Source organism: Gigantopelta aegis, chromosome 13 (genome assembly GCF_016097555.1).
Source record: "Gigantopelta aegis isolate Gae_Host chromosome 13, Gae_host_genome, whole genome shotgun sequence".
In the NCBI taxonomy this organism is placed as follows: Eukaryota; Metazoa; Mollusca; class Gastropoda; order Neomphalida; family Peltospiridae; genus Gigantopelta; species Gigantopelta aegis.
Window position 1 is genome coordinate 28,474,678 of NC_054711.1, and position 20,291 is coordinate 28,494,968.

The following is a 20,291-nucleotide window of genomic DNA, read 5'->3' on the forward strand; positions in this document are numbered from 1 at the left end:
CTCTCAAAATAAACTAACATGACATTACATGTATGTAAAAGTAATTGTCTTCTCTAAACATCTAGCTAACCAAAATATTATATCCCCCCCCCCCCCTCCAACATACTGGATTTCTGCTATACTTTGAAGTTTTGGGGAGGGGTATGCACCCCTAACAACCTCTCCCTGAATCTACATACATGTATGTAATACATATAGGTTAATGGTAGAGCATCCATTTAAGTGTTGTTAATTGAACGATGTTTAAGAATGAAAAAGCCCATCAAAAAAACAACAACCCCTATTTATTTATTTATTTTATCAATAAACTAGGTATATTTTGAAGATAAAGTGTGATTAACATGAAAGTACAGTATAACAGTACCCATGCTGTTTCTTAGAAGGAAGAAGGAAATGTTTTATTTAACAACACACTCAACACATTTTATTTACGGTTATATGGCATCAGACATATGGTTAAGGACCACACAGATATTGAGAGAAGAAACCCGCTGTCGCCACTTCATGGGCTACTCTTTTCGATTAGCAGCAAGGGACCTTTTATATATATGCACAATCCCACAGACAGGATAGTATATACCACGGCCTTTGTTACACCATTTGTGGAGCACTGGCTGGAACAAGAAATAGCCCAATGGGTCCACTGACGGGGATCGATCCTAGACCATACGCGCATTGTTAGAAGAAACCTATGTTATGGCAGCAGGTTTCCTTTCTGGCTGTGTAGACAAAGCGTATCAATAACTGCAGGCCACATCAAAATTTAATAACTGCAGTTTACAGTGTTACTGAAGTTTTGTTAAACATTCCTTTCCTTTCGACATACTAGCCCTCATGATGTTTTTGAAGTGTGCAGATTCCAAGACCTTTATCCTTCCAAGTCAAGTTGTCAACATGAGATATTGACATTTGCAGAATGCATCTAAGCAACTGGCAAGCCATCAGCCTTGAGAAATGTTGATGCACTGTAGTTTTTGACAGTTCTAAAGTGAAAGTGACACTGACATGTGTTAGTCATGTGTTGATCATGTATACACGTGTCTCAAGGTGTTTTCCCCTGACATAAAAGTGGTTCTACATGTGTGCATCTACTGTGTATGCAAAATGTAGAGGCATCCTTCCAATATGTTTCATTGTTGGGAACAAGTTCATCCACCGTGAAATCTTTTAAATTCATTTTAATTAATTTCTGCTCTAAAGAAAGCTATAAAAAAGGAAACATTGGAATATTTTATCTGCATTTTTTTCAACTGGATAAAAGAAGAAATGTTTTATTTAACGACACACTCCACACATTTTAATTATAGTTATATGGTGTTGGACATATCGTTAAGGACACCATGGAGACAATAAGAAAAAAGTCTGCTGATACGACACAATTATAGAAGCAAGGGGTCTTTTATATGCACCATCCCGCAGACAGGATAGTACATACCATTGTCTTTTTAACACTAGACCAATCATGCATTAAGCGAGCTCTTTACCATTGTGCTAAATCCCGTCCTACTAGCATAACAAAGGCTGTGGTATGTATTATCCTGTCTGTGGGATGATGCATATAACAGATGCCTTGAGGCTAATAGAAAAGTGTAGTCCAAAGCATGGTGTATGGTAGCAGTGTGTTTCCAACATCATATAACCACAAATAAAATGTGTTGATTGCGCCGTTAAATAAAACATTCCTTTCTTCCTTCGGTCAAGAAGATTTCCAAACGGTTTTACTGATCATTTGTAGATGAAAGAGAGAAAGGAAGGAAGGGAAGGAAGGATGGAATTTTTTGTATTTAACAACACAATACATTTTAATTACAGTTATATGGTTAAGGACCACAATCATCTGAATAGTAATATTTTATGATTTTTATGTAAAAAAAAAAAAGTGCTTATAGGAAGTTATAGCCAATAAAATCCACACACACTGTCCTTGGCACATATCTTGCCAAGAAAGATTGTAGGTTAGTGAAAAGGTGATATACATGTAGTGGCTTTGCACCAGTTCATCTGCAATGAGATCTTTTAAATTCATTTTGATTTATCTTTATGCTTCTATCCAATAAGCTGTCTAGGCTGGTTGTCCTGGAACAATTATTGGTTGGTGAAATGTGTCTGTATAGTGCAGAGCTTCTAGATTATGGTATCCCCACTCCCATGGCTAGTGATATTCAATGTTAGGCTAGTAAATAACTACTATTGCCATGCCTGATGGCTATTGGATTTTTTTTGGTCAAATGCTGCATTTAAGTCTATTTTGTAAATATCTTGCCCCTTCCTCTCCTCAAATCTAAGGGCTTTTATGCTTCTTTGGACGACATATCCAATGATTCCTATTCAGTGATCGAGATTAAAAGTTTTGGGCAGTATCCCAGTTGGATACTAACAATTCAAAATCTGGTATCCCACCTGAGAATTTAGTATCCCACTTAAATGAAATTCATAAATAACATAATAACAAATTTGGACGACACCGTTCTTGTTCCCAATCTATTGCTACACCGCAATCAAAATTGCAGAATTCGTAAAATTCGCAATCAAACGGAATTGGCAAAAATATTTGCTGCATCTATTTTTGCGTAATATTGACATAAATTAATATTTAGCAGTAAACAATAAGTGTTTCTGACATTACTAACGATAAACCTACCTGTATCAATATTCTGCAGATGTGGAATCGATCAATATCTCAAATAAAATTTGAAGGGAGGAAACATCCAACAAGAACAATAGTGATTTAGCGGTTCCTAGCATTAGACTGAGTACGAGTTGGGGGAGATACTGTTACAGCATAGCATTAGACTGAGTAAGAGCTCAAAAATACTGTTACTTAACTTCACCAGTAAATGACAACTTTCACCGTTTCAGCAAAAAATAAAAATGCAGGATTAATCAAACCAAGAACCTTATATGGTATCCCGGTGGGATACTGGTTTTTTGAAGTCTGATATCCAAAATTAAATTCTGGTATCCTCGGGATACTGGGATACCGTTAATCTCGAACACTGCTATTAGTAAAATTATATTTACTTATTAAAGTAGATACTGATCCCATGGCTAGTGGATTTTTATAACAATCCTAGAAGCCCTGATATGCTTTTACTTTGATTTGGAGCTGAAATTGGGATGTGAACCTAGATTGGAACACATTCCACCCATTGAGACCTGGGTTAACCCACAGCTCATTCCACCCATTGAGACCTGGGTTAACCCACAGCTCATTCCACCCATTGAGACCTGGGTTAACCCACAGCTCATTCCACCCATTGAGACCTGGGTTAACCCACAGCTCATTCCACCCATTGAGACCTGGGTTAACCCACAGCTGATTCCACCCATTGAGACCTGGGTTAACCCACAGCTCATGCCACCCATTGAGACATTAGTTAACCCACAGCTCATTCCACCCATTGAGACCTGGGTTAACCCACAGCTCATTCCACCCATTAAGACCTGGGTTAACCCACAGCTGATTCCACCCATTGAGACCTGGGTTAACCCACAGCTGATTCCACCCATTGAGACCTGAGTTAACCCACAGCTCATTCACCCATTGAGACCTGAGTTAACCCACAGCTCATTCCACCCATTGAGACCTGGATTAACCCACAGCTCATTCCACCCATTGAGACCTGAGTTAACCCACAGCTCATTCCACCCATTGAGACCTGGGTTAACCTACGGCTCATTCCACCCATTGAGACCTGGATTAACCCACAGCTCATTCCACCCATTGAGACCTGGGTTAACCCACGGCTCATTCCACCCATTGAGACCTGGATTAACCTACAGCTCATTCCACCCATTGAGACCTGGATTAACCCACAGCTCATTCCACCCATTGAGACCTGGGTTAACCCACGGCTCATTCCACCCATTGAGACCTGGGTTAACTCACAGCTCATTCCACCCATTGAGACCTGGGTTAACCCACAGCTCATTCCACCCATTGAGACCTGGGTTAACCCACAGCTCATTCTACCCATTGAGACCTTGGTTAACCCACGGCTCATTCCACCCATTGAGACCTGGGTTAACCCACAGCTCATTCCACCAATTGAGAACTGGGTTAACCCACGTCTCATTTCACCCACAAAAAGCTACTTTAACCCATGACTCATTCCACTCACCCCCGTCAGTGGGCTCATTGGGCTATTTCTCATTCCAGCCAGTGCACCACGACTGGTATATAAAAGGCCGTAGTATGTATTACCCTGTCTGTGGGATGGTGCATATAAAAAAAGATCCCTTGCTGCTAATCGAAAAGAGTAGCCCATGAAGTGGCGACAGCGGGTTTCCTCTCGTTATCTGTGTGGTCTATAACCATATGTTTGATGCCATATAGGCGTAAATAAAATGTGTTGAGTGCGTCATTAAATAAAACATTTCTTTCTTTCATTCATTCCACCCACAGACAGTTGAGTTAACCCTAACTCATTCCATCCAATGAGACCTGGGTTAACCCACAGCTCATTCCACCCATTACAAAAAGTAGGAACTGAAATAATGTTGTCCACATTTGATTTGTTAGTCTTGATGTAGCAGAAGGCAAAACTGAATACATAAAGACATAAAGATTTTTTTATTAATTAAACACTTTGATACTTGACTATTCAATACTGAATTCAAGGACTATATATATTTTTAAAGACATCTGATTTGTTTATATTCATTGGCTATTTTTGGACGAAACATAGCTCGAAGCAGAATCATTGTTTCTGCAAGAACATGCAGGTATAATGACTAGAAATAGAATGGTCGTTTCTGTGAGATTTACAAGTCTAATGGACCAGACATTTTCACATTAGCTGTATCTTCCGCAGTTAGTATCAAACTGAAGCAGCCAATGTGATTTAGTTACAACAGAACATTTTAAAGCAATTAGAGGCATGTTGGCATTTTGCTAAGAACTTCATTTTATTGCCTGTTGCATTTTGGAATTTCGTCGAGATGTAGCTCAGTAGTAGAACGCTCACCTGAGGTGTGATTGATCACTTGATTAATCTCCCTTGATGTAGGTCTCTGACAGTTGCCAGGGGCGGAATGTAGCCCAGTGGTAAAGCGTCAGTCTAGGATCAATCCCCGTCGGTGTCTATTGGGCTGTTTCTCGTTTCAGCCAGTGCACCATGACTGATATATCATGTCATCTTGTCTGCATGATGGTGCATAAATAAAAGATCCCTTGCTACTAATGGAAAAATATAGCGGGTTTCCTCTCTGAGACTATAATGTCAAAATGACCAAATGTTTGACATTCAATAGCCAATGGTAAATAAATCATTAAACAAAAACAAAACAAAGTTTTGAGTAACCAATTTTCCATTTGTTTATTAAATTTAAGACTTCATTTCCGTGGTCATGCAAAAATAAAATGGCTTACCTGCATTTGTTTCTGTGTGTCTAATGGTATCGTTGAACAAAACAAACTTTTTATTTCTGTATAACCCATAAATGGTTTAGACAATTTTCAGTTATCAGATACCTGTTTTTCCCTATCCAACAGTAATGCGTGCATTTTGTCCGTACAATTTTGTCCGTTCTGTCTGCAGTAGTGCAGTAATGCATGACTGGTATCTCAAAGACCATGGTATATACTCTTGTTCATTAGAAAGTACATATAAACGATCCCTTGTTGTGTTATTGTATGGGTAGCCTGGCCTTCCTCTCTGACTGTAGACTAAGTGTCATGGTAACCATATATACATTTATGTATTAGACATGGTTTAGAATGTGCTGAGGTGTTGCTACACAAATATTTTATTCCTTTCCTCTTTCACTCTAGACCAAGCGTCGACAGCATAACTATCTTTTTCCTCTTTTTCTTTTTCTCCTCACTGCCCTCTTTCCTTTTTACTCATTTGAATTCCATCTAATTCGTTACTGATCTGGCAACTCCTGTCTTTCAACTTCTTTCGCTGTCCACCTCCACATCCCAGTCCATGTTTCTCCAACCGGGACAGGTGCTTGTCTCTTGTGGCTATCCATGCCACACACCTGTCATTCCCATCAGCTTTTAGCTGTGGTTGGAGAGTGTTTAGTAGTTGCTTCTGGCATTGTTAACTACATGTACCTACTATGATCCCCTGCTACCGGCGGTTGTTAGTCAGTGCTGTGGGTCAGACCAGCTTTATTAGTGGCAGAGGACAAGGATGCCAGGTGGGTGCAGGGATATACACAGAGACTGCATCCATGGAGGAAGTTGAGACAGGTAGGCGATGGCGTGGACAGCTCAGAAGACAGAATTGGAGGAAACTGACAGAAAGGGTCGACACAGATTGAAAACATGGGAGAAATCAGAAAGTTTTTTATATTAAGATAATGAGAATGGTAAGCAGAAAGTGATAGATGAGAAAGATGAATAAAAGTGTGAGCCAGCTTTGACAGGATTTGACGGGATACCTATATCATAGGCACTATATAACCATAGTTTAAGATGTTATGAGGTCTCATGAAACAAACCATTCCTTTCTTTTAATTCCATCTCACTGCTTGTTGTATTTTCAGGCTTTCTCATGAAGACACTGCTTCCACATCATCATCTGATCCGACGCATCACGGAAACTCAGTAAGGGATTCTACTGATGGCAGCGCGGCAGTAAACGGCCATGAATCTGAAGACGCCAAACAATCACAGTCACATTTAGACCCCCAGCGGCATCATCACAGCTCCGAGAGCGGAATGCTCAACAAGGATGTCAGCAGCCAGGAGCGGCAGCAGCAGTTTGTGAACAAGAACCTCCAGGATGTTGCCAGTAACATGGGCAGTCTGTGTGGATCTACTGAGAGCGAACATTTTTACAGTGCCCCATCGACCCCACCCAGCAGGGATTACTCTCGGAAGAAAAAGAAAGATAAAAGCGCACTTCGGAAATCGAGTCTGAACAAGCGAGATGACGATGATGAAGGTAAGGCTTTTTATATTATTAAACGATTCCACGCAATGAGAGGAGAGTTAACCCATGACTCATTCCACCGATTGAGAGTTGAGTTAACCCGTTACTCATTCCACCAATTGAGAGTTGAGTTAACCCATGACTCATTCCACCAATTGAGAGTTGAGTTAACTCATTACTCATTCCACCCATTGAGAGTTGAGTTAACCAGTGACTTATTCCACCAATTGAGAGTTGAGTTAACCCATTACTCATTCCACCAATTGAGAGTTGAGTTAACCCATTACTCATTCCACCTATTGAGTTGTTAAATCATGACTCATTTCACCCATTAAGAGCTGAATTAGTCGGTGACTCATTCCACCCATTGAGGCCTGAGTTAATCCTTGACTCATTCTACCCATTGAGAACTGAGTTAACCCGTGTCTCATACCACCCAGTGAGTGTTGAGATAACCATTTGTCTTACAGTGCAGTGAGTGTGGAGTCAGTGCATATCTTACTCCACCATCCATGAAATTGCTTTTTACCGTAGCTGATGTGTTATGCCACCGAGCTGATTTGTTATGACACAGCATATACAGCCCATGTTTAAGAGGTTAACTCATATAATTATCCAAGTCCTGTTCTTGTGCCACCCACTGAGTTAGCCCAATAAACTGAACTGGCCCATATTTGATACCACATGGTAACATGAAATTAATTTACCTATCTTGTGCCTTTAAGTAATTGCTATGTCTGAAATAAGCCCATCGCTTATGCCAGACAAACTATAATATGATTACATGTAAGTTAGTCCGTATCTTTCTCCATACAGATACTATTTTAAGGGAGCCCACAGCTTATGCCACACAGGTAATTTGCATATGAAGTTGGCCCACAGTTAAATGTATTTAAAGTCAGCCTGTAGCGGGAAGTAGCCCAGTGGTAATGGTTCGCTTGATGCACCATCGGTCTGGGATCGATCCCCGTCGGTCGGGCCATTGGACTATTTCTTGCTCCAGCCAGTACACCATGACTGGTATATCAAAGGCCGTGGTATGTGTTATCCTGTCTGTGGTGGGACGGTGCATATAAAAGATCCCTTGCTGCTAATCGAAAAGAGTAGCCCATGAAGTGGCGGCAGCGGGTTTCCTCTCTCAATATCTGTGTTGTCCTTAACTATATGTCCGACGCCATATAACCATAAATAAAATGTGTTGAGTGTGTCGTTAAAGAAATTCCTTCCTTCTTTAAAGTCGGCCCACATGTTATGCCATCATATACTATATGAAGTAAGCCCTTATGTCACACAGGCGAATACTTGCTGCTATGCTTTTCATTTAGTCAACAGAGAGGTAAACTGATATGCCACATATGCTGTTCTTACTTAAAACATCAAGGGATCTTTTATGCGAACTTCCCAAAGACAGGACAGTACATACCTTGACTTTTATGTGTATCGGTCATGGGGTACTGGAGTGGGAACATCTTAAAAGGAAAGGAATTGCTGCTCCCACACAGGCTACTCTTACAGTTCATAAATCAGCAAAGGGTTTTTTATATACATTTTTTGCAAACAAACACCCCCAAATTATCAAAATCGTGAACATTTATTCTATTTTAAAAGGTCTATGACACACATATAGAGTAGTCAACACCAAAAACCCCCCAAAAAACAACAACAAAAACAATTCACCTGTGCCACTTGCATTAATCACAGACCCCCTATTTAAAAGATTCACCCTGTGGGTATGGCACGTTCTCTGCCACTGAGCTATATCCCGCTCCCGAGAACATGTTGATTTCTAAACTGCTGACTAAACAGGTGTGCTACCCACAGGCTGGGGTTACCTGTACATACTAGCAATACCTGTTCTTCATGTTCAGATTTACCTGGCCAAATATTGACGACAGCCTTCAAGCATTGAACCCACTGTTTGCTTTAAGAATTTGTGTATATTATTGAGCGAGTCATATATTCTTTACCCAGACACGTAGTGTGTCATAACTCCCCATGTCACCAAGACATTGCAGAGTGTGTCTTTACCAGCTACAGGTTATTCCAGTGTCAGGCTATTCATCTGAATAAAAGAATTAATGTAAATACCCGACTTGCACAGTTTCTTGTCTGTCAAATGTGTTATCTTTAGGACATGTTGGAGTGTACTTTTTAATCAATGCATTCCAGATATGCCATTTAGCCTGAAGGGTTTTTAGAACATAAAAAAATGTGCTTTCACTGCCTGCTTTAAATGCTGTGGAGAGAGAGCGTTGGGTAATTCGAAGTTTGTGGATCTGTATAGATCAATTTAAAGCCACTGGAGTGAGACTAACTATGTTATTAGGACACGTGGTTTGATATATCGGCTGGAAACGCAGCTTTTTAACTTTCTAATATTTGACTTTCTTATGAGTGTGTGTGAGCGTGTGTATTCAGACGGAAAGTTTCACTCGGTTTATTGCTGAGATCAGCCGGTTTGAAGACTTAATATGTCATTCAGGTTGCTAAACATATTTAAAGTGTTTTTGTCTGTGTGTCTCATTTGAATTGGTGTTTTTCTGGAAGTTTTGTTTTAGTAGCCTATGTAAGGAGTACATTTAATATCTTGTAAGGAGTTATCTTGTAAGGAGTTATCTTGTAAGGAGTTACCTGTGTAATGCACAAGAAGATACTTGTGATGAAGGAGTTATCATTTGTGATGTTGTAAAGGAATTGTTGTACAACTTGTGTATGGAGTACAGAATTGTGTAAAGAGTTCTGTGGATTTCTATAAACTTGTATAAAGGACTTTGTTGTGGAACATCCTGCCCACTCATTTGAAAGATCTGAAAGAGTTCTTTTGAGTTCTATAACTTGAATCACTTTGTTACATCCTGCAACTCATTTTTGGATTACTGTGGATTTCTACAACTTGTATATCAGTCACCGTATTTTTTATATATTCTCAATCATCTTATCGAAAGCTAATTTTTAAAGGACTTCTTCATATTTTTTGGATGGACCAATAAAAAGTGATGTCTTGGATGAACTTGTAATTTTTGTAAAAAAAAAAAAAAAAATTAAATCTGATTTTCTGGATTGAAGACAAAATTTATTGAAATTTTTTAGCACAGTTTTCGAATAAACATTCCCTGGTTTTTTTGTGATAGACAGAAAAACCTTGCCACTCTACAGGTGTGTTTTTGATGTGAGGAGAAAGTTGGCAGCTGCACCCAGCTGTAAACTGCTGAGATCTATGAGCTAAACACAGATAAGAGGGTTTGCTCTGGAACTGGTGCATATAAACACAATTACTGCTAATTGAATGCCACATTCTCAAACAATTACCACCACTTTCATCATATCTCCACTGAATTCATTTCTCCTTAAACAAAAAAAATAAGAATTTATAAAAAAAGAAAAAAGGGTTAATCCTGCAAAGGGCAAGAATGTTTATCTTTTAGATGAATGACAGCTGCCAGTCTAATATAAAATCTGATAATTTTCTAATTTCTTGAGAACAACTTTTTGTATTTGAAAAAAAGAAGAAGAAAAAAACAAACAAAAACCAAAAAAGTTTATTGCATGAAAGCTATATATTGTATTGTTTTGATATTTAATGAATACATTAGAATACATGCAATTAAGTCATTATTGGAGAATATACTGCATCCATATAAATCTAAATTTGAAGCATAAACAATTACAAGAATTTTAATATATATTTTTAGTATAGAAAATTACTTGTATAAATATTAGGTAAATTCATATTTAGATATTGTAAATACTCCTAAAAGTTTATCTTTTGGGACAGATTTGCATACAGAATATATAGACAGATTTACGTAACTTTTTTTGACAGATTTACGTTAACTCGTTTTGACAGATTTACGTTAACTCTTTTTGACAGATTTACGTAACTCTTTTTGACAGATTTACGTTAACTCTTTTTGACAGATTTACGTAACTCTTTTTGACAGATTTACGTTAACTCCTTTTGACAGATTTACGTAACTCTTTTTGACAGATTTACGTAACTCTTTTTGACAGATTTATGTTAACTCTTTTTGACAGATTTACATATATGATATAGTCAAATTAAATGCATTATCATTTGTATGAGTATGTGTGTACAAAATATGTGTAAAACTTAAATCGATCAGTACATGTAAATAATCGGATTACGACTTTGTTTACTCTTTTAATACAACTTGACCTTGTTTTACCTGTGTGTGGTTGTTTTTTTCTCTTTGATAAATCTGCCAATTACATAACACACGGATAATGATAACATTGTGATTGAAGGACACAAGAAAATAACATCTGCTTTGTTGTAAAGGTAAAGTTGAACTGGTTCAACCAAGCGGTATATGATCAAATTTCCTGCCTTGATAAACCTTAAGAAGCTGGCTGCAGCTGAAGTAACCTTATCTATCGGCTACAGTGGATCTTTTGTATTCTCTGTCGGTGCTTCTGTGAAAAAGAGAGAGAGAAAAAAAAAAACATGTTTGTTTTTGTTTTTCCCCATTATACAGCCACATGTTACAAAGTGTTCCAATATTTTCTGCGCTGAAGGTTTGCAAACTTTGAGCTCAGTCAGAATAATTTAAGTTATTGATTACTAAACTGTTACGCTTCTGTTAAATTTGATATAATACATATTGTAAATGATTTATGAGTTTAATTCCTGTTGGAATATTTCATATTTTACTTTAATTTAGTGACACTTGCTTAAAGCTTACAAACTTGTAGTCTGTCGAAATAACTTGATATATACTTGATTATTACATTTTGTTTCTGCATATTTTAATGTAATACATTCAGTTACATAATAGCAGCACTTGTGACAAGTACACATAAGTTGTAAATTACATGACTCATGTGTATGGCTCTTATGTAAATTTTACTAAATAGAGCTACATGTAGGTCATTTGTAAGATTTAAATAGTCTCTTAGACAATTTACACCTTGAAATTATCTTGTAAACTTACAGAGTACAGAATATTGTTCCTGCCTGATTGATTATATACATGTATGCACCTGTTTGCTGAACAGTAGTGTTATAGTGCCTTGGAATAGGCTATCTGTTTTGCTATCCTTACCTAAAATATTAAAAATATATACCTAATATGGTGATAGGGGTATCAGCCTGATATAAGTATATTATTACTAGATAAAACATTTTAAGTGATTTGCTTCTTTAATTCCCATGTCATCTGGCAGAATTTTAAATGACTAAAGATATCCCAGCTTCTGCCACTGATGACTAAGATTTTTTTTTTTCTTCTTCAAATTATTGATCACCCTGTTAAAAATAAAATAACGACTTCCGAGGTTTTCTTTTTGGATGAAATTCCATCTTTAATTCACACAAGTTGATGGATTTAGAAAATGTCCAATGATTTTCATGCTTTAACTATTAAAGACCTATAATCGGAATTCACAGCAGATTTTATTCTTCTTGTTAAAAATATTGATTGCACTATTAATAAAACTACTTCAGTGTTTTTCTTGAATGAAACTCCACACATAATTTGACCAAAGTTGTTGTATTCAGAATACGACCAGTAATTTCTGTGCTTTAGCTGCTAAAGATCTATAATTGGAATCCATAGCAGAATTTATTTTTAAAAATTATTGTTAATCGCACTATTAATACAACTACTTCAGTGTTTTTCTTGGATGAAATTCCATAGATAATTAATCAAAGTTGTTGCATTCAGAATACGACCAGTAATTTTTGCGCTTTAGCTGATAAAAATCTATAATTGGAATCCATAGCAGTTTTTTTAATTTAAAAAAAAGAAGATTAATACAGTATATTAATCGCACTATTAATAAAACTACTTCAGTGTTTTTCTCGGATGAAATTCCATCTTTAATTCAACGAAGTTGTCGAATTCTGAATAGGATCAGTGATATCTGTGCATAATTATCTATTAAAGATCTATAACGAGAGTTCATAGCGGATTGTTTCGTGATGACTCAGTGCTAGACAAAAGATGTGAAATCTCCTGCTGTCTGTGAAATCTCCTGCCGCCATCGTCCGTCTGTGACAGACTGTGTTAACATGTGCTGCAACATGTCATCTGTGGCCCAGCCACTGGTAAAAACTGAATAAAGAAACTACCGCTTCAGAACAAGGTTTTTATTGTGTAGTTCTTGAAAAAAGTTGCCTTATTTCTTCTAATTCATTGCTGAATGATGCTGGATGTTTAAAAGGAGAAAGAAAAAGCTCAAAATTCATTGCTGAATGGTTCTAGATATTTGAAAAAAGAAGAAAAAAAGTAAAGCTTGTATGTTGTTGAAAACCAGCTTGATGTTGGCAGCGCATTAAAACTATTTTAGTGTCACTGGGTTTTTTTTTTCACTGTGTATGCATGTATTAATGAAAAAATTTGCTTTGGTTTCTTGTCCTGTATGTCACAACCAATCAACCAACCAAAACACTGACAGTTGTACTGAAAGTACCAGGTGACCCCATTTTACCTGTATGTGCATATGAAAAGTGGTGGCTATCTTCTCCGGCATTCGTTGTTGTGAATTTATGAATGGTTCAGGATGTTTAAAAAAAGAAGCTGTTGATAAAGAAATGTCCTACAAGACAAGCCAGAAAGGAATAACGCATTAATATTACAGTGTGTATATGAAATTTATTGCTCTGTGGTTTTGGATATAAAAAAAACAAAAGACGGATGTTGATAACCGGGAGACTTATAAATCTAGCCAAACACAGTATAGCAGTGTTCGTATGAAAATTGTTCAGTGGTTTTGTGTAATGCACCTCGACACGTGGTCGTGATTGTAAAAACTAAATACGTGGCCACATGCTGGGTACCTGCATAACCAGGACTCTTTATAAAACCAGCCAAACGCTAACAATATAACTGCGTACCGGGGTATTGTACGTGTATGCAAAGAGTTGGGTTTTTCTTGAAGCTGACTGCTGCATGGTGGTGAATGTGAAAAATAAATATCTGGTCACATGCTGGTGATAACCCACAGTCTTTATACATCCAGCGAAACACTTGACAGTTTGAGAGTGTACCTACGTTATTATACATGTACTTATGAAAAGTATTGGATGACTTCTTGTCAATCATTACTGGATGGTTGTTCTTGTACAAGTCAGTTCATGATTGTGGATGTGAAATACCAAATATCTGGTCACATACTGGTGATAACCAAGTCTTTATACACCGACTCAAGTGTTGGATGACATTTTGCAACTCATTGCTGCTTGGTTGTTCTACAAGTCCATTCACTGCTGGACGTTCGTGGATCGTGGAAGAACTAAATATCTGGTCACACGCCGGTGATCTAACCAGCAGTCTGCCAGGACGGGCCAAACATTGACAGTGTATTGATAACTGTGTTAATCTGTCGGTGGCAAGGCAGCAGTCACTTTGTGTGTCTTTGTGCCTTTGTTTGACTTTCCTATTTCACTCTTGTTTGTCTCCGGTATTGGAACATTTGGCAGGATTATTTCTTGACACGTTTTTTTTCTTCTCTCTATCGTGCTCCACCGAGAAGGAAGGATGTACGTTAGTCACCGAGCTGCCCTGTTTTCTGGTTCGTCGCCTCCAGGTAAGAAGCTAATTATCATTAAATGACCTCGGTGATGTAATTGTCAGGTCATCAGTTAAGGCTGGTTATATAGTACCTGGTTTGTTTATTCCCATTCATCCCACAATGACTATACCATTGGAGGATCCAGAGGGGGTCACAAGTGTGTGTGTGTGTGTGTGTGTGTGTGTGTGTGGGTGGGTAACAGTTTGAAGTGCCATTTTTAATGACTAGCTCTCTTTTTTTTTTTTTAAATTAGTCATTCACATTATACAATATTAAATTGCTGTGAAAACATATGTATGGGCATCTTTAAAAAAAAGATTTCTGTGGATCAAGCCCCTGACACCCCCCCCCCCCACACACACACACACACCTCACTCTCTGGGAGCTTAATTGGCTCATTTCCCTTTAACAAACTTATAGTTGCTCTTTAAAAAACCAAAAACATTTACCCCCCCCATAATTCTGGATCCACCCCTGTATACAATGAAAGAAAGAAAGAAATGTTTTATTTAACGATGTACTCAACACATTTTATTTACGGTTATATGGCGTCAGACATATGGTTAAGGACCACACAGATGTTGAGAGGAAACCCGCTGTCACCACTACATGGGCTGCTCTTTCCGATTAGCAGCAAGGGATCTTTTATTTGCACTTCCCACAGGCAGGATAGCACAAACCATGGCCTTTGTTGAACCAGTTATGGATCACTGGTCTGTGCAAGTGGTTTACACCTACCCATTGAGCCTTGCGGAGCACTCACTCAGGGTTTGGAGTCGGTATCTGGATTAAAAATCCCATGCCTCGACTGGGATCTGAACCCAGTACCTACCAGCCTATAGACTGATGTCCTAACCACGACTGTATACAATGAGACTATATGTCAAAATTACCAAATGTTTGATATCCAAAAGCTGATGATTAATAAATCAATGTGCTCTAGTGGTGTCAGTAAACAAAACAAGCTTTAACTGTAATCAACGATTTTTCGAATTGACCTGAAGGTATATACAAGCATATACAAGTAAAATTCATTTTGTGGAGTGCGGAAGGCCATCTTGGCTTGTCAGATTTTAAGCTAGAAGCAAATATTAGAAAGTGAAAAGCCGCGTTAAAAGTTAGACTTCTAATTATTGCTTGTAGTGTAAGTAACAGTAATGTGGAACACTTGACAGAAACATGTAGGGGCAGTGGGTCACCCATCTCATTCCTCTCTCTTCATTTCTGTATTTCTTTCTGTCTCTGCCCTCTATCTCTCCCTCTTCGTACCCTCTCCCTTTTCTTTCTCTCTCCCATCCTCTCTTTTCTCTGTATCCATCTTTCTGACTCTATCATGCTACAAGCAAACAAGTTTCTGATTAAACTTGCTCTTCATTTCTAATACAATGTACAAAACAAACTTTAACTTTAACTTTAATTTCTAATAGGCAGATGGTATGTACTGTCCTGTATGGGAAAAGGGCACAAAAGATCTATTTCTGCTTTTTTAGTAGGTATAGCCTACATGTATGTGACAAAGCAGGCATCCTCTCTCTCTCTCTCTCTCTCTCTCTCTCTCTCTCTCTCTCTCTCTCTCTCTCTCTCTCTCTCTCTCTCTCTCTCTCTCTCTCTCTCATTTCTCTTTCATTTCTCTCGTTCATTTGTTCTCCTTCTCATTTGTTCTCTCTCGCGCTCTTTCTCTTGTTCTCTCTCTGTCTGTGTGTCTGTCTGTCTTTCTCCTTCCCTCTCTTTCTCCAAATGTCAAGCATATATCAGACACCAAATAATTGTCAGATATATCATTAAACAAATCTTCTTTTCCTTATTGTTGTCATTATTGGTGTGTCGTGTACCAGACTTAAACCTAATGGCTTCGCTGGTGTACTATGGAGGCCAGGCACCACAATTATCTTTCTGGTTACCTGCAGAGCTAGTGCGGGTCTCCGAGTTCACTGCCGAACCAGTACATGTCGCCTGATGACACCGATCATTACCCGATCATTACCTGTGGTGGAGACATTGTCCAAACATACGTACTCCGGCTGCAGTCTTCATTTTGTTATTGTCCTATTGGTTTTGAAGTGTTTACAACTGCCAGCATTTGGAGGTTGATACAGTGTAGCCCTTTTGTCTAGCTGTTTTGTGAAACCTATAGTAGCATGAAGTGATTAATACTTATTGTACTCCAGACATGTACATGTACTAGGGCTGGAGAATTCACACTGTTGTTGTTGTGCTGGCTGATTTTGGAAATGTTTACGATTTCCAACATTTGGAGGTTGACATAAATACAGTTAGTTGGGCCACCGTTTGTATATACAGTGAAACCCCTCTAAACCGAACACCCTTGGGACCAAGACAAATGTCTGGTTTTAAGATGGATCTGGTTTAGAGAAGTTAAATTTGTAAAAAGGGACTCTGTAAAACATCCGATTTTGAGGGATTTCCGGTTTACTGAGGGTCCGGTTTTGAGAGCTTTCACTGTATACTCGAGAGGTGGGATCTAGCTGTCCATATAGAGTGCTCTCCTTTGGTCATAGGATCAAACCCCATCAGTGGACTCTTTACATCCCAAACATTGCCCCATGCATATCTGGTATGTCAAAGACCATGGTATGTGCTGTTCTGTCTGTAGAAAAGTGAATGTAAAAAATCCCTTGCTGCTAATGGAAAAAATGTAGTTGGTTTCTTCTGAAGAATATGTATCAGAATTAGCAAACGATTAACATCCAGTAGCTGATGCTTAATAAATCAATGTGCTCTAGTGGTGTGATTAAACAAAACGAATTGTTGTTTCGTTATACCAAATCACATTAAATTACGTATACTTACTGATATTAAGCACTGCCTACAGGTATGTGAATATCCAGGGTATATTCATTCGCAAAATACATTTAAGCATGAAACCTGGTCCTGAGGGATAATTGAGATAAAAATTCAAGCACACTGTCCATGACATACATTTCAGTTATTAAGGTTATCTTCAAAGAAAAACAGAAAGAAATATTTTATTTAATGACACACTCAGCACATTTTATTTACGGTTATATGGCGTCAGACATATGGTTAAGGACCACACAGATACTGAGAGAGGAAACCTGCTGTCGCCACTTCATGGGCTACTCTTTTCGATTTAGCAGCAAGGGATCTTTTATATATACCATCCCACAGACAGGGTAGTACATACCACAGCCTTTGATATACCAGTCGTGGTGCACTGGCTAGATTATCTATAGGACAGAAGTTATAATAATAAAAAAAATTAAGAGATGCATTGCTTACTTCACAAAATATTCCAGTGCATATTCATTTCAGTTTTCACTTGTTCTTGACTTTCATGCTTGTATCCAATTAAGGTTCAAGCACACTATTCTGGGCACAAACCTCGGCTGTCTGGGCTGTCTGTCCAGGACAAGTTGTTAATGAGAGAAAAATTGGTATGGTGGTCTTACACCTGACAAGTGGGGTGGGATGTAGCCCAGTGATAAAGCGCTCGCTTGATGCGTGGTCAGTCTGGGATCGATCCCCGTTGGTGTGCTCATTGGGCTTTTTCTCGCTTCAGCCACTGCACTACGACTGGTATCAAAGGCCATGGTATGTGCTATGCTGTATATGGTATGGTGCATATATAAAATATCCCTTGCTACTAATAGAAAAATGTAGCGCAGTAGCAGGTTTCGTCTCTAAGGCTGTGTGTCAAAATTACCAAATGTTTGACATCTAGTAGCCAATGATTAATAAATCAATGTGCTCTAGTGGTGTCTTTAAACAAAACATACTTTAACTTTGATGCTTAAGATAGATTTATAAATTAGGCCTCATCACATACCAGAATTTGAACTTGGTACCTGTCAGCCTTATACATGTAAGTCTGATAGCTTAACTGCTACACCATCATGGCGGTCGGTCTGGGATCGATCCTCGTCGGTGGGCCCATTGGGCTATTTCTCACTCCAGCCAGTGTACCACGACTGATATATCAAAGGCTGTGGTATGTGTTATCCTGTCTTGTGGGATGGTGCATATAAAAGATCCCTTGCTGCTAATTGAAAAGAATAGCCCATGAAGTGGCGACAGCGGGTTTTCTCTCTCACTAACTATGTGGTCCTTAACCATATGTCCGACGCCATATAACCATAAATAAAATGTATTGAGTGCGTCGTTAAATAAAACATTTCTTTCTTTTTCTTTTCCTTCCATCATAGCTGGTTGTTAGCACTACCACTGGACTACATCAGTGGACTCAATTAAGTTTACCAAGTGCAAAAGAGAACTCTTTCAAGGTTGTCAAACAGTTGACACCCAAATAGGATCTGTGTGTTGATACTGCAGCGCCAGCCAGCCCATAGCAGTTTCAGTTTCTGCAAACTGACCCATCATAAAGGACCATGTTTTAATTACCTCGCACAGACACACACCTGATTTGGTTTGATTAAAACACTCCCTGTTTGCCCAGGGCTTAGCTCTGTGGCTGTATGAAAACTGAGGACAAAGTTTATTCAGTGTAGGGGGGTTATATTTAGTAATGAATTGTTCTGTGTATGTTGTACATATACAGTAAAGTGCACTTATAACGAACATGCTTAGAATGAACAACTGCATAGAACGAACTGGTCGTAAAGTCTCGTTTTATCTCTCTATACATTAATAACTAACGTATGAAAATGTGTACAATGAACTACTGCTACAACGAACTAACTATCATGGTCTATTCCGGTTCGTTATTAGAGTACTTTACTGTATATACTAACACAATGTCATCTGTATATCCAAAGTTATATTAAAAAGAAAGAGAAAAGAAGTTTGTTTTGTTTAACAACACCATTAGAGCATATTGATCTATTAATCACTGGCTATTGAATGTCAAACATTTGGTAATTTTTACATAGGGATCTTGTATATGCACCATCCTACAGACAGGATAGCACATAATACAACCTTTGATATACCAGCAGTGGTGCACTGTCTGGAACGAGATATAGCCCAATGGGCCCACCGACAAGGGAGCACTTTACCACTGGGCTACATCCCACCCCATCCAAAGTTGACCAGCCTCGGTGGTGTCGTGGTTAGGCCATCGGTCTACAGGCTGGTAGGTACTGGGTTCGGATCCCAGTCAAGGCATGGGATTTTTAATCCAGATATCGACTCCAAACCCTGTGTGAGTGCTCTGCAAGGCTCAATGGGTAGGTGTAAACCACTTGCACCGACCACTGATCCATAACTGGTTCAACAAAGGCCATGGTTTGTGCTATCCTGCCTGTAGGAAGCACAGATATAAGATCTCTTGTTGCTAATCGGAAAGAGTAGCCCATGTAGTGGCGACAGCAGGTTTCCTCTCAAAATCTGTGTGGTCCGTAACCATATGTCTGACGCCATATAACTGTAAATAAAATGTGTTGAGTGCGTCGTTAAATAAAACATTTCTCTTTCCATCCAAAGTTATATGCACTGATGTCTACAGACAAACGTGTGTTAAACAAGCACCTGAAGTTATTCTTTAAGACAGGTGGCTGCTTCAGACAGGTTAAAATTATGTTAGAAGGATTAGTAGAATAAATAAAGTGACCTCTTTAAATTTAAATGTAGAAGCCATTAAAGTGTTTAAACAATCTGAAACACATTTTGACATACACGTGTAAATGAAGACAGAATGTTGCTTCTTATTTGGAAGAAACAATACTCAGGTGGCCTTAATAGAAGCAAGAAATGTTTTATTTAACAAAATTCGCAATTTTTTATTTACAGTTATGTCACATCAGATATATTAAATTTAAGAACCACATTGACATAATGACAGTCCAACAGCAAGGGATCTTTTATATACAGCATCCATAATGTACAGGATAGTACATACCATGGTCTTTATTACACCATTTGTAGCTGAAATGAGAA

The 20,291-nt window shown here is 38.3% G+C and overlaps 1 protein-coding gene across 6 annotated transcripts in view; it reads left to right on the top strand.

Moving 5' to 3' along the window:
• LOC121387410 (supervillin-like) overlaps positions 1-20,291 on the top strand; it is a 220,021-nt gene that overhangs the window by 67,181 nt on the left and 132,549 nt on the right. For 4 of the 6 annotated variants that reach the window (XM_041518514.1, XM_041518515.1, XM_041518517.1 and 1 more), the window contains exon 6: positions 6,496-6,896. In XM_041518514.1, the coding sequence (XP_041374448.1) occupies positions 6,496-6,896 (401 nt within the window). Of the gene's footprint in view, positions 1-6,495; positions 6,897-12,713; positions 14,433-20,291 lie in introns of those variants that run through there. The other 2 variants (XM_041518518.1, XM_041518519.1) reach the window with 1 other exon arrangement.